General features: G+C 36.5%; 2 protein-coding genes across 2 annotated transcripts; one reads left to right on the top strand and one right to left on the bottom strand.

Annotated features, from left to right (window-relative positions):
- Positions 1 to 6,938: 6,938 nt before the first annotated feature.
- LOC137748580 (pentatricopeptide repeat-containing protein At3g49710) lies at positions 6,939 to 9,658 on the top strand. The gene has a single exon (XM_068488749.1). It carries the CDS (start codon positions 7,051 to 7,053, stop codon positions 9,208 to 9,210), a length of 2,160 nt encoding a protein of 719 aa, XP_068344850.1. The 5' UTR covers positions 6,939 to 7,050; the 3' UTR covers positions 9,211 to 9,658.
- On the bottom strand, positions 9,578 to 12,438 carry LOC137748581 (probable pectin methylesterase CGR2). The gene is made up of 7 exons (XM_068488750.1): positions 12,279 to 12,438; positions 11,950 to 12,102; positions 11,717 to 11,756; positions 11,480 to 11,518; positions 10,912 to 11,286; positions 10,385 to 10,440; positions 9,578 to 9,972 (listed from the first exon to the last, which is right to left on the bottom strand). The coding sequence occupies exons 2-7, from the start codon at positions 12,061 to 12,063 to the stop codon at positions 9,820 to 9,822; spliced, it is 777 nt and encodes a 258-aa protein (XP_068344851.1). The 5' UTR covers positions 12,064 to 12,102; positions 12,279 to 12,438; the 3' UTR covers positions 9,578 to 9,819.
- Positions 12,439 to 16,265: the final 3,827 nt, after the last annotated feature.

Below are 16,265 nucleotides of genomic sequence, written 5' to 3'. Positions count from 1 at the left end.
TTCTTACCTGTTTAAGATTAATTTTGTTTTGCTCATACTCTGCCAAAATATTAAGTTGCATTTGTTGTTTACTAATACATTCAAATTTATTTCTATATATAAAATTTGTCATTGATTGTTGATAAATATCCAACAGATGGTTGATGCTGCAGGGTTTCCATCTTAGTTGGATCTGCTTCTTTTGGATCTTCTTCGAAGTCATTGACAACAACATTTTCAAAACCTTCATCCTTAGACTTGCTCACAATGGTATCATGCATGTATTCCTTCTCCACCAGAAATAAACACTACAGTTGAGGGGTTGGGTCATGAGGAGGTGCCACTTTCACAGAAACATCAGACTCAAGCACATGTAAAGGCATTTGAAGAGCAACTGGGGAAGTAGACCAAAAAACACAATCAGTGAGTTTAGCTAACTCATAGTGCATGACCTTGCTCTTAAGAAACATTTTCTGTTCCTGTGTTATGACTTAGCTAAACCAAAGAAGGCTACACATATCTACTAAGCACAGAAACATAGATCTTCAAAATGAAAGAGGAAATTGTAGTAATGGTCACTCAACTTTAACCCAATTGGAGTAATGGTCCCTCAACTAAAAATCCATAAATATTGGTTCCTTAACTCATCAAAACGTGCAGCCATAGTTCTTTTCGTCAACTCTATTAAAACTTTTGTCAAAACGAATCACGTGCTATGCACAAGAGGTTGAATCAAGGGATAAATATGGAAAACCAGATGAGAAAAATTATAGCAATGGTCCCTCAACTTTAGCCTAATTGAAGAAATAGTCTCTCAACTTTAACCCAATAGGGGTAATGGTCCCTCAACTTTAATCTAATTGTAGTAATGATCCTTCCGACATGACTTATTTTGACAGAATTATAACTAAGTTGACAAAAATAACCATAACATATTTTGATGAGTTAAAAGACCAATGATCAGGGATTTTTAGTTGAATGACCATTGCTACATATGAAACTATGTCGTTTGGGATGCCCAAAAGTGAAATCCATTTCATATTTTCTGTAAAATTGCTCTCGCATCTGTACATTTCAAATCCTCCACATAATTCAACCAAAAGCATAAATGTACTTTTAGAATGTGTAGTGCCCTCAATCCTAAAGGTAATGTTCGAAATTTATTAAATCAATAAATTGAGCTTATTCTTTTCTCTGAGTCAAAATGGTCATACACACATGACATACCTTATTTCTTGAATCCAAATTAAAAAGAAGCAATGAGAGACAAAAAATTCAAACAAAATGTATAAAAATAAAATAAAAATATATTACGATGAGGGAGATTAATCCGAAAGAAATTGGAATATTTAGAATTGGCTAAGCATTTAGTAGGCATACAAATTAAAAAGCAATAAAACTGGGGCTTGAAGTTTTGCCAGAATTCCTCTTCCTAATAAATTATAATTAATTCATAATTAACCCGGACACTTAAAAACAATTTTCCAAGATTTAATTTCTATCCCTCATTTTCGTTAGGGTCACAACAATGATCCAAAATAGTACTCTCCAAAGCAGCCACTGCTTTCAGTTCAGTTACATTTTTTTTCATTTCCATGAATGGAGGAATAAAGAGGGAGAAATACTTACGTAGAGAAATAAAGAGGAAGTGGTCGTACGAATGGAGGATGAGAAGATCGTGGCTGTCGAATTAAAGCTTTTTGGAAGAACAGACAACAGGAGAGAGGGGCTAGGAAGAACAGACGGCGCCGCGGCGGGTCAAGACTCGGGAGACACAGAAAGGGTTACGGGAGGGGAGAGAGAAAGGGATTAGAATTTACTATTTAGGGCTGGGCAGCCTAGGCTCAGTGGGCTGGCTTAGTGTTGTTAGTGACTTTTGTTTTTTTTTGTTTTTTTGTTTTTTTTGAAGACTACTAATGGCTTTTGTTTTGATTTGATCAGATCAGTAAGTCAGTGACCATTGAGTCACTGACCAGTCAAAGTCAGATGGAAATAATGGAAAATATAAGGGGTTTTTTGTTTAAAAAAGTTCTAATAATATAAGTGAAATAGAATCCAACAGTACAGATTTACTCTCATTTATCTTACAGCTGTTATTTAAGTAAAATCTTTAATAGTTTTTTAATTAATGTAGAAGTATAAAAAATATAGAAAAATATATAAATGCTCGTAATAACAAGCTTTACCACTTTCGTGAAGAGCTTAACTTCGAAATTCGCCACTATAATCATATAAATTATAGATCAAAATATTTACGCTTCATTTTTCTCATCAAATTTTGTTTTTTCAAATTTTCTTTTTTGAAAACATGATCTATTAGAGGATGACAGAAGATGAACGGTTTGGATCGTTGATATTATGTTCAGAGTTTTACGATTAGTGAAAATATTGCTTGATGTTTATAAAGTTTCTGCAGACTATATGACATCGACTCATATTTTAGTTAACCGTAAATTTTGAAACATAATATTAAAGATCTGAACCGTTCATCTTCTTACATCCACCAAATGATCATGTTTTCAAAAAAGAAAATTTTAAAAATGAAATTCAGTAACAAGAATAAGGCGTAAATGACAATCGACGGTTAAATATAAATTTAAGGTTTATGGATTATAGTGTTGGATTTCAAAGCTAACCTCTTCTTGAAAGTTGTAAAGCTTGTCATTATGAGTGATTGTACGTTTTTTTTTTTTACATTTTTTACACTTCTACAATAATTATTATTAATTTTGTTAATTTTTCCCTCAAATAAAAAACATTATTCATGAGGATTTGGAGGATTTTAAAAATCTAAATGATAATGTAAGTGTAACCATTATCTACTCGTAAAGGAATAATGATGAATTACAAGTGTTTATATATTCTTTCACATTTTTCATACTTGTATGTATGTCTTCTTAGTTTATTTTAATTTTGAACAACAACATGTTAAATAAAATTTATTATTCTAGGCTTCTTAAGGGTATTGAGGTGGGCCTGGCCCACGGTTTCCTTCTGGTAGGCCCGTTTGTCAAGACTGGCCCTATGCTGCTGGTGGAGTTGGTTGACTCCTTGACTGCTACTGGTCTTGTGGTCATCTTTTTAAAAGCACAGCAAGTTATTACATGAACAAAAGAAAGATCCTTTGACCCAGGACTCAAACATACCTATGTCTTTTTTTAATTTTTTTTCTTTTTATATTCTTTGGCACTTAATTAAATTAGAAAATAGGTTTTTTTTTTTTTTTTTAACAAACAATAGTAAGGGATAGAGAGGTGGGGCTAAGCCTCATACAGTCATACTAAGCCAACTATAATAATATGGTTCAACTTCGCCTTTAGCGAGAATTAAACACCTTTCACTTATAAATAAAGAAAAAGACTATTAGATTGTACTACTAATACTAAGTGGCAGATTAGAAAATAGGTTTTTTTTTTTTTTGGAAGACATTAGAAAATAGGTTTTGAATCGTAGCAAAAATGGTAGAGATCGCCATATCCATATGCATGCAGCATGCGCATGGTTTTATATTCAAGTGTGAGAACAAAGAAGCAGCATGTCTTAGAGAGAGAGAGAGAGTCATAACCCTTTGCTTGACAACCTATGGAATTTCCTCCTTCAAGGAAGGAGAGCTCTCTTATCCTAGTAATGATAAGAAGGAACTCTCATAATAAAAATAAATAATGACAAAAACTTTTTTTTTTTAAACTTATATAGAATAATAATACAAAACTATATATTTAATATAGAATATATTGTATATATTAATATGACTATTGTATTTGATAATAAATCTTTTAGTAATTAAACTTTAAAATTATCAAAATAATTTTTTTTCTTAACGGGTCGAAATAGGTTACCCATATGTTACTCGCGTGTATACCCGTTATTAACGGGTCATCCGATAATGACCCAATAAGTTATCGTGTTGACCCGAAACCTGTTATTTTCGTGTCGTGTCAGAAACTGCCGAGTCTACTCATATTCATTTTCTTTTTCAGATGTTTAAGAATCAATTTACAAACAAAAAGTAGTACCAAAATTAATTTACAAAGTGCAGCATCAGTACCAAATGCAGCATTAGTTCAAAGTGCAGCATCGAAGCTAGACAGTTAATGTTTTTACTCACAAAATTTAGACGCATTTTCATTTTCTTTTTCAGATGTTTAAGAATCAGTATACATATAAACTAAAAAAGCCAGACTGAAACATCTAAAACACTGAAATTTTTTTTTCACGAACTGGAACACTGAATTTTTTGTAAAATCAATTCGATAATGCATGCATTTTTTACAGCTTTCTTTGCTAAAACAAGTGCAAAAACACTTGATAATGCATCCAAAACTTTGATAATGCATTCGTTTGTGACAGAGTTTGAATTATAATCATGCAAAATGACGATTTTGGGTAGTAGAAAAACCTTTGAAACACTGATCTTTCTAAAAATCTGGCTGAACTTTGTGAATCACTTGCTGAAAATCCAGCTTGAAAGTGTCGAAAATTTGAAATGATAGGCTTAGAGAAGAGGAACGCTAGTATTGAATAAGGGAAAAGGAGAAGGAACTGGTTAGTTTTTATGATTTTTATCATGTAGTGGTTAACGTGACCGTTTATTAACGGTTATAGTCGAGTGGCATGGACCGTAATTTTAGTCGGTCCGTTTCTTTCTGGGTTGGACTTGGTTTTCTGTTACTGGGTTTTTTGTCCCTCTTTGTAATGTTTTAAAAGGTGTGGAGTTGTGTGAAATATGGCATATATTTGTGTCTTTGTAAGTAAGGCTCCATATTTTCTATACAGCCTCGTGTATTCGTTTTTTGTTTATATTCTAAAGTTTCTATGATAATTACGTACAGATGGTAGTGCTTTGGTCAATTCATGATATCTTCCTTTTTATGATGCACAGGGCTTAACCACAGTGCCAAAAATTTGCTGGAATCAATTGTGTTACTATAAATTACCTTTATTGATAACAGTACAAAATATCTTCTGCAAACTATTATTTCAATTATTGGTAAAGATTAGAATACACAAATGCATGCTAAATGTACCTATAACGGTGTTTAATTGTTAGAGAAAGAAAATTATGACAAATTTTTCTTTTTTAATTTTCAAGTTGTTAAAAAATTGTAGACAAGTAAAAAAAGAGTAAATGGGTGAAAAGGGGTAAAGGGGTTAAAAACGGCTAAATGGATACACGTTTATGGGTATAGATATAACCTTTAGGCAATTACCCAATGGGTAAACGGTTATGCGGGTAAGAATTTAAACAGTTATGGGTAAATAACTGCGGTTACCCACCCGCCATAACTGTTGCCCATCCCTAGTCATGTGTGAAATGAAGAGAGAAAGTTTTTTTCTTGTTACAGCCAAGGTCCAAGAACAGCAGAGTCATTGGTGGTCTTCTATGTGTTCCTCTTTGTTTGAAATTAGATATTTTTTCTTGGTTCAAAGTTTTTGCACAATACATATGCACAACCATGGTGGTTTTCTCTCTTCCACCACTTGCCCAGACCGTTGTGTAGTCCTCCGAGGTCCTCACAGGCCCTTCTTCGAACTTTTGGGTGGTCTTGAGACCACCCAAATCCATGAAAGGATGCCCCCTAGTTGTGGATCTCACACTATATCAAACTTCACTACTCGTAACAGTCTATTTTTGAAGTTGAACCTCATAGGTTATCCTTACAAAATATTAGTCAAATCGGGAATATTTAAGGCATCTAATTGAGTTTAAAGAAATTGAAGAATATTATGTTTCAAGAAACATTGAAATTTATCATAACGGGTAAATAGGCAAATGATTTCGGATTGAATTGAATTTTTGCATGCATGATCTATGAATCGAGACATACAAAATAGACGGTTTAGATAGTTGAAATTCGATGTGAAGTGAGTCCAACGACTGATCCCTAAATAGAGATCCCTCCTTTTAAAGGGTTGTGTATCTGCAATCAATTCTCATGATTTAATTAAAGAGTGGGTTACAATGTAGTTGCAACCCTACCAACAGATTTAATTAGATGTCTACCCATCTCACTACATATTTTTGTATATCTGAATAACAAACGGTTAGGATTAGTATGTGCAGTTTTTCTTCAATAATCCGGACTACTCAATTGTACAAAAAATGAATGGTCATGATTAAATTGACAAAATATTATTCAATCGAATGGATATAAAACTGCATTACCAAGTAGTCTGGACTATTAAAGAACTTACACTAGTATGTGACAACTTCTTTTCAAATGATTACAACCCGAAGAAGGAACTCTTCTCATTCTCTCATCTTTAAGGCCATATCCAACTGAATGGGCTATGTTTAGCCCTCGTCTAGATTATAGCTCTGCAAGACATTATTTTGTAACAAAACAGTGTCAGGCCATATTTATATACCATCTCCAACCAAAGGAGTCTATTTTTTAGTCTCATCAATAATTTATTATTTTAAGTTTGTTCTTTGGTTTTATTGGTTAATTGAATTAAACTACTATATTAAAATAAGGTTTCCAGACATATTTTGAGTGCCACTTGAAAATTATTGAAAAAATTAAAGGAAAGATTATTGTAAGAGGTAAGATAGGGGTGTGTATGAAAAGAGTTTCTGAGGTGAATAGAATTTGAAGAATTGAATAAAATGAGATAAGATTGTATGGAATGGTGAAAATGATGTGAAAAATGGTGTATGAATGTCTTAGTATTTACAGGAAAAAATTAGAATTTTTAATTTTTTTTTAAATTTCAACTTAAAAATAAATAAAAAATCCAACTGGACCCAACTGAATGGGCTGACTAAGGATAGCCAACCTGCTGGCTATATGGTTAGATTTTGGCCCGGTGAGTCCTAAGGTTTTTTGGCTTAAACCTCCATCGAATATGAGTTTTGTGTCAAAAAAGACTATCATTTAGCTTGTGACCCTATAGTCGATCAAGTTGGAGATGGCCTAAGGTCTCCAAGACAAGGTGTGCTAATGTAATCGCTTTGGTCGTTTCCTTGCAAGTCGATTCATTTCATGAATATTTTGAAAGTAGCATGAGTTGTTGCATGGAACTGAATACAATTGTCCTAACTCTACGCTTTTGGAATTGACATGTTAGATGAACCAATTCTCTTGTAATTTGCAAAGCTTTCGCCACCTTCTGAAAACATGCATTGCCGACAGAGACCTCTTTACAGGCAAAGCCCTCCACGCACTCTACGTCAAGTCCCTCCTTCCTCCTTCCACATACCTTTCCAACCACTTCATCCTCCTTTACTCCAAATGTGGCCGTCTCTCCGCCGCTCGCAGCGCCTTCGACCACACCCAGGACCCCAATGTCTTCTCCTTCAACGCTATCATTAATGCTTACGCGAAAGAGTCGCACACCCACATTGCACACCACCTGTTTGATAAAATTCCTCTTCCGGACTTGGTCTCTTATAACACTCTCATTTCTGCTTATGCCGATAGGGGGGAGACTGAGCCGGCGTTGAGCTTGTTCGCTGGGATGAGAAGAATGGGTCTCGACATGGATGGATTTACCATCTCTGCTGTGATCACGGGTTGTGGTGATGATGTCGGTTTGCTTAGGCAATTGCATTGTGTGGTGGTGTCGGGTGGCTTTGATTCATATGTTTCGGTGAACAATTCGCTTGTAACTTACTATAGTAAAAATGGGTTTCTGGAGGAGGCGAAACAGGTGTTCTTGGTGATGGGAGAGGTGAGAGATGAAGTGTCTTGGAATTCGATGATTGTGGCATATGGCCAGCACCGCCAAGGGTTGAAAGCACTGGGGTTGTTTCAGGAAATGGTAAGGAGGGGGTTCAATGTCGACATGTTTACATTGGCAAGTGTTTTGACTGCATTTACGTGTGTGGAAGACTTGTTGGGTGGACTTCAGTTTCATGCTAAGTTGATCAAAACTGGTTTCCACCAGAATTCGCATGTTGGGAGTGGCTTAATTGATTTGTATTCAAAGTGTGCTGGTGGCATGGCAGAATGTGGGAAAGTGTTTCAAGAGATCCCTTTTCCAGATTTGGTTCTTTGGAACACGATAATTTCTGGGTATTCTCAAAATGATGAGTTCTCTGAAGACGCTCTTCATTGTTTCCAGAAAATCCAACGTGTTGGTCACAGCCCTGATGATTGCAGCTTCGTCTGTGTGATTAGTGCATGCTCTAATTTGTCATCCCCCTCTCAGGGAAAGCAGATTCATGCCTTAGAAATCAAATCTGACATCCCTTCAAATAAAATTTCGGTGAATAATGCTCTTGTTGCAATGTACTCGAAATGCGGAAATCTTCATGATGCAAGAAGGTTATTTGATAGAATGCCAGAGCATAACACTGTCTCTTTAAATTCAATGATTGCAGGTTATGCACAGCATGGGATTGGAATAGAATCACTACGGCTTTTTGAACATATGCTTCAGATGGATATTGTTCCTACACGAGTAACCTTTATCTCTGTCCTTTCTGCTTGTGCTCACACTGGAAAAGTAGAGGAGGGTCAGAAGTATTTCTATATGATGAAGGAGAAGTTTGGGATTGAACCAGAAGCAGAGCACTATTCATGCATGATTGATCTTTTAGGTCGAGCAGGCAAACTGGGTGAAGCTGAGAGATTCATCGAGACGATGCCATTCTGCCCTGGCTCCATTGGCTGGGCTACATTACTCGGTGCCTGTAGAACGCATGGAAATATTGAACTAGCAGTAAAGGCATCCAATCAGCTTCTTCAGCTGGAACCTCTAAATGCTGCTCCATACGTGGTGCTGTCTAATATGTTTGCTAGAGCAGGCAAATGGGAAGAGGTATCAACAATTAGAAAGCATATGCGGGATAGAGGAGTGAAGAAGAAACCAGGTTGTAGTTGGATCGAGGTGAATAAGAGGGTACATGTTTTTGTGGCTGAAGAAATTTCCCACCCGATGATCAAAGAAATTCATGAATACTTGGGGGAGATGTCGAGGAAGATGAAGCAAGCGGGGTATGTGCCTGATTTAAGATGGACCTTGGTAAAGGACGATGAATCGGTGCAAGGAGAGAGGGAGATTAGGTTGGGGCATCACAGTGAAAAGCTAGCGGTTGCATTTGGGTTGCTCTCAACGAGAGAGGGAGAGCCTTTACTTGTGGTGAAGAACCTGAGGATTTGTGGGGACTGCCACAATGCAATTAAGTTTATCTCTGCCATTGCTGGGAGAGAAATCACTGTGAGAGATGCCCACAGGTTTCATTGCTTTAAGGACGGACATTGCTCTTGTGGGGATTATTGGTGACAGCGTGTGAACTCCAGTTCTCTTGCTCCAGAAGATGGAAGTTCCGGCTTCTCCAAACACGATGTCATTGAATTTTCGTGCAAAGCGACTTAGCGTATCAATAGAGGATGATTCTTGGGCCAGATTTTTACGAGATAGAAAGTTACATTCAGAGTCAAGGTCTTTTTGGAAGGGATTCCGTATCCCCTTTTTCGGGTTAAATGTAGCTACAATTGTGGTTACTTCTACTTATACTGGAATTACTTTCATTTTTCGCTAAAACCACATTGTACAACGGACCAGTATTCAAGCCAGACTAACAAAATTGCTAGTACGGAACTCAAATTCCTGGATACAATCATTTTATATCAAACGGAATACAGATTGGTTGGAGGCCGAATCCAAATCACCCTATGCATTCAATCAACTATGTCAATCAATAGTGCCAACTATATCCTTCACAACAAAAGTTGATGTCCTTAACGACGTGTCTTATAAAAATAAAAAATAAAAAAAACGAAAATTAACCCAGTAGAGGGGTTGTTTTTATACGACAGCTAAAACAAAATTTCCCTTTATCAGCCAATGTTGCATACCAAAACTTATGAATAAATGATGCTCTGATACGTATTAGTGGTATGAGTTAAGGTGAAACACTTGGCAGCTTGGCTGGTACGATTCCTTTGATGTGGCCTGCTCGAACTTCTTGGTGGCAGCTTCGTTTTCTTCTAAGCTGGTCTGGACAAAATAGCGTATCCACCAAGAGGAGCTCCGCATTTTGGCCTAAAAGAAAAACAAAGATATATTGGTCATAAGGTCAATCGGGCAATAGAATGTCACGACTAAACAACCCAAAACAGAACAGAACTTATGTACGTGGAACAATTATTAAAGATCGTTGCAATAACTCAAAAACCAAAGTGATCATGAATGCTCTCTCTCCAACATCTCCTTTAATTATTTCAAGTTAGAAATAAGGATCAGGTCACTGCTTCATCTATCCGCTTCATTTACCAAAAAATAACTATGCGCTTGGATAGGATCATGCGTAAAATTTTAAACTCAAGCAAATAATAAGCATAACGAGTAATGACCATCCAATACAAACGATGAGTGACAACATCCTATAGAGTAGTAGTCCAACAGTTATAAAGTAAGCATGGTGACATTATACAGGCAGCATATGATCACTTACTGGACGTCCGAATTTGGATAGCTCAGAAACCTTTGCTTTCTGTTGTCCAGGGAAACCTAAACATGAAAGTAAATGGCAATGAAATTAGAAATTATTATTACCAAAAGTAAAAGATCAACAAATGTTTATTAGTATCTACGGGAATATAAAAAATAAAAAAGTTAAAGAACATTGAGTCAACAGTAAATCATTATGGTCAGAAACACTTTGGTGTCAATGTATTTCTGATCCAGTATCTTTACTAGAATCTAGAGACAAGGGATGTAGAAAAGTTAATATGTTGACCGGGGATGTTCATGTGTCTCCAAGAGTACAACTGCTAAAAATCTCTAAATTCGTTGTGAGTCATAGCACCAACCAAACAGGGAATACTAGAGGGGACCAAATGAATGTGAATCTTTTGACTGAAATGAAATTTATTACATGAAAATCTAATCAGTTATGAACATAAATTCCTACTACCAAACCATATGAAGATTTTATAACGTTAACACAGAACATGCAAAATGAACTATAAAGGTAAGTACCTGCAAAAATAACAAGACCATCAGAAGACACCCTTGCCAATTCTGGAAGAGTCCTGTTCAGATATTTCGGAGAAAGGTAATCTAAAGCATCTGACACAATCACAAGAGAAAAAGACTTTGCTTTATAGGGTAAAGGGAACTTTATATCGGCCACCCGCACAATGCCTTTGTGCACAAGACTCCTGCAAGTCCTATCAGCATCCTCTATCTCATATGGTTCCACACCCCATGCTTCTGTTTCCTCATCTTTCAACAATGCAGATACAACTGAACAAGTATCCGGGCCAATATGCAAAACTTTGTGCATGCTGCCACTATACGCTTTCTTTAGGAAAGGTATTGCTCTCTGAACTTCTAGCGTGCATGAGAAGTCACCTGATTATAGAAGCAGATGGCAAAATGCTATTATTACAAGTGTGTGAGAGGTAATTGCTAAACACTTGTAAAAAATACAAAAATCATCAAAGAAAAGAAGCGCACTTCACGCCAACGAATAAATTCCAAAGTCAGAAGTGATAACATGTACAACACAAAGTGAAAAGACCAGCAGAAAAGGCCCCAAACTCACCTTCAATCCTACTAACTATGTTGGCACCCCCGTGGACACCTGAATTTTAAGAACAAACATTTCAATCAGCGCATTCATGTGTAAGTATCAAAATCTTAAAAATAGAAAGCAATTAAATTCCAAGAATCAACGCCTCTATATAACGATTGCATAGCTAGCAGATCAAAATTAACAAATTCACATCATTAAATGTAAATGGGGTAGTTAATAACTTAATACATTCAATATAACACAAACCTGATCCCTTGTAAACATAGCCGATAAGAAGAATGGCTCCCTGAAAATTCAACCAAAACCCAACAAAAAAACACAATTACAACGCGGAAATCGTAATCATTCGCATTCTTCATCATAATTTAAACATGATTTTCTGAACAATGTAGGAGCTACCCACTGAACAGAAACTTAATTACAATGAATTGGCATACAAGGAAATAGAAAAATCGAATCGAAAAAATAAAAAAAGTTACCACGACTACAAGGCCAATGGATAACAAAGGCGACGACTTCGATTTAGAATTGAAGGCTCCGGAAAACGGAAAGCTCCCATTGCGGCGCGTGGTTCCCACCGCCCTCCTCGACATGAATGCTGCTTCTTTAAAAGGAAACGAATCCGAAAATTACTGCACAAAGACAACATTAATTAAACATTGTAGATTAGATCCATGTCCACTATTATGAACGTGAATCGAAACTCGAGTTCCAATTCGTTTAGGTTATTCTCACATTTTCCCGCGAAACAAACAGAAAGTCGAATTTTGCATAATGGTGGAGAAATTGAATTGGATTTTGGAGTTACCTCAGATTCAGATCGACGAACGAGAGCAGCACACTGGGGATTTGATCAGCGGTAATGGCTTTGGATCTTAGATCTGCGGATTCTTTTTCTTTCGGAAAACAAAATTGTTTAGCTTTTAGCTGGAGAGAGAGAGAGAGAGAGACAGAGAGAGAGAGTAGGAAGTGAGTGGGAATGTATCTAAATTTTATATGGCACGCGGCATTGGCATCGTGTGTCGGCGGGGATCTTGTTTCTGTGCCTGCAAATGGTTAAGGATACTTTTGACCTTTTATTCTAAAAAATTTACAATATGGATTTGTTTACGTTAATTTGAGCGATATTTTAATTTAATATAATTATGAAATGGAACTTTGGATTTAGTTGTGAATTCAGATTAAACTGCCTACGTATCTCTAAGATTAAAGAATCAAATCACTAGTATAGTTTTAGAGGAGGAGTGGTGATGTGTGCAACATTATGAACCATCCTTGACGACTAGCCTATGACGATATGTGTAGAAAATGCTTCTCTATGTCTATGCATATACGAACGACGTGTATGAGAGAATATGAGACAATTCCTTGGTAAAGAGTATTGGATCATAATTGACTTTTTGGATGATTAAAGACACACAGAGATAAATTAAGGTATTTGTAGAAATCTTGAGATAGAGCAATCCCAAATCATGCGATAGACTATATAAGAAGGAAGTTAAGATAAGATATTCAATCCTCCTAGGATTATGATTACATTGCTTAATCCCTAAGTAATCCTAATTTGACTTGAATTAGACTTCCTTACTTGGAAGACAAGTAATATTCTTTAATTGGCTTCAAGCTAATGGAGTCGTGCCGGACTACCATGACCTGTAGAAGTCCAATATGGAATACCTATATAGCTCTGATCTCACTTTGAGGGCTTTCCGATCATTCTAACCACCTTGGTCAACATTTTGGATGAACCAAAATTCATTCATTTTCTACTATACTAGCCTTTGAACTTGAAACCTTTAGGATCAATGGTAAGGAAAATTACCACAAGATCGGAAGAAGACTGGTACACTTTGAGGTAAATGACAACATCTCAAAACCACGCTTGACTTAACCACATTATATATATATATATATATATATATATATATATATATATATATATGTCAACAAATATGAATAGTTTTTTGTGATCTTATGGTTGCAAAACTTACAAATGCTTGAAAACCATGAAACTAATGGATCCCAAAAGAATATGGGATACAAAAATGACGTTCAAAAAGCGAGAACAATGTTGACATATAAACCTACTTGTAGATTATTTGGAGTTGAAGTTTGTTTTTAATTAAATTCTAGATGATGCAATGTGAGTCATTGGATCATAGTCCATGAGCATCACTTAGATTTTGTTTTAGTGAGTTATATAGCTCATGCCATGTGTAAGAATCTCATAGGGTGATTTATTTGGATGGTTGGATTTGTTTGTTGTTGATGTAAGATAGAGAATGCTCTCACTTTTTAAAGTTATCATTTGCTCATACACTTCGTGTGAAGAATCAATGAATCATCATATTCTCTTAATTCTCTATGCACGTGGTTTCAGACTAGATCTTACCTAGAATTTCCAATGAAAACACCTTGAAGGGCTCTTGGGATATTTTGCAATAAGAATTCAAAGGAGACAAACAAGTTAGAACTGTAAAATTGCAAGTTTGTAGTTTCTTTGAAAGGGTTTGAACAAAAGTTTGATGGGCATGCTAAGAACTCCATGGAAAAGACATTCTAGACTAAATGTAACTTACAAGCATCTCAAATCCAGTAGGCCTTCTAGAAATCAAACAATTCAGAAGAACTGGTAGAACAAGGGAAAGAAGTGGGATAATAAGTCTAACTTTGTTTACAAGCAAACTGCTACTCAAGACAAAACCAAGTTTGCATTATGGAAAATGTTGGTTTGAATGAAAACCCAAATGCATAAATTGTGGGAAGTTTGGCCATATGCCTAGAGATTGCAATTGGAAAAAAAGGCATACAGAAGTTGAACTATGCCAATCAACTTGAGGATACTGGAACACTTTTCTATGTCTGCAATGCTGTGACTGAGATAAAAGTGAACATCTACTGGTACATTGACATTGGGTGTAGCAACCATATGACAGAAGATGAAGTTTGTTGATCAATGTGAAGAGAAATCTCACTTCCAAGGTGAAAATGGGAATTAGAGATATTGTAAAAGTTGCTAGAAGAGGCACTCTACTGATTGAAACCAAACTTCACTAAAAAAACACATTCAAGAATGATGCTTGTTCCTAGATTAGAAGAAAATCTACTCAATGTTGGTCAAATGATGAAGCATGGCTACTATTTGTTGTTTGGAGGAAATGTAGTGAATGCTTTTATGGGTGTTTTTTAGATAATATTGTGGTTAGAGTAAAAATGAGTGGAAATATATGCTTTCCTCTAAAAATGATGCCTGTAATTCAAACGGTATTGATAGCTAGTATGACACATTGCTTTTAAACTTGGCACAAAGGTCACTTAAATGATATGAGTCTCAAATTGCTTCAAAAGCAAGAAATAGTTCATGGATTACCACAATTGGAGAAATGAAAAGGGTGTATGTGAAGGGTGCATGCTTGGCAAGCAACACAGAAATACATTCCCAACTGAATCCACATGGAGAGCTAAGTTCCCTCTAAAATTGGTTCACACAGACATCTGTGGACCAATGCAAATTGAATCAAATTATGAAAATAAATATTTCTTGATGTGAAGATGACTATTGTGGGAGGATAAAATCTGGTTTCGACTCACGAGCAATACCAATCATCCAAGGAGAAAGTGTTGTGAAAGGTAAAAAGCCTACAAGAAATATACGGACACAAGGGAACGTGCCTAGATAACTACCCCACTATGGAGAAAAAGTGGGAAAGGGCGACAGGTCGTGGCACTTGTTCCCAAAACATGCAGTCATATAACGGATGACCATTAAAGAAGTGGGGAAGGAGGACTGGTCGTGGTGCTTAATCCTTAAGCATGCAATCCTATAAATAGGGAGAGGAGCCAAAGAACAATGTACGTGAGGATAACCCGAGAGAATCCAGAGAAGTGAAATATATCTACTGACTTGAGCATCGGAGTATCTTTCACAGGTACCCCGCCAGGGCAAGCCACGAAAGAGGAAGATTATTTTAGGACACCTCAAAGAATGATTCGGCGAACGTGAGGATTGTGGTTAACATATCTATGGAGGTATTTCTTCTCGTAGGAAATCTCGCTCCAACAGTTGGCGCCGTTTATGGGAACAAAACAAAATCGAGCTACAAACATAATTGGATCCACACAAGAAGTTCTTAATCATTCCGAAGACGCAGGGACTCGATCGGTATATGCGAGGCCTCAATCCCAAGGTAGTGAACCCAGTCTCGCCATGGAACAATTTAGAAGGCTAACAAGGGAATTGCGTGAAACATAAAAGACAGCAGAGGAGGCATTGAAGAAGGCTGAAGCGAGAAACGCAGTAAAAGATGTAACCGGCACCAAGAGACAGCGTGCAAAAGAGGAAGATAAGGAAGGTAGCTCTTGTAGCGCGTCATCTAGTAACTGTGTTGAAGTGACGAAAAATCAGGGCGAAGGGGATCACAGGGGAAAAAGATCGAAAAAGGTAAAGGATGTAGATTTGTGAGAACAAATTGAGAAAATTGTGAAGGGATACAAGCCATAGACCCCCGCGAAGCTTGCCTTAGAAGCTGCCAGAGGGATTCGCAAATCGCCGTTCACAGAAGACATCCTGAAAGCTAAAAAACCTGCCAAGTTCACCCAACCAAAGTTTAGGCTATTGGAAGGCGCGACTGATCTCGTCGAACACATTTACCACTTTCAACAACAAATGACACTTGAAGGCCCTAAATCCACTTGTCAGTCCTCGTTCGTAAATCACCTTGTCCCTAAATCCACTTGTCAGTCCACTTTCGTAAATCCTCGTTCGAAAATCCTCATGGGAAGATGTCACCCCTCA

The sequence above is a fragment of the Pyrus communis genome, chromosome 10 (assembly GCF_963583255.1).
Source record: "Pyrus communis chromosome 10, drPyrComm1.1, whole genome shotgun sequence".
NCBI lineage: Eukaryota > Viridiplantae > Streptophyta > Magnoliopsida > Rosales > Rosaceae > Pyrus > Pyrus communis.
Note: the sequence above shows the minus strand (reverse complement) of the source record. Positions and strands in the feature narration are given on the sequence as shown.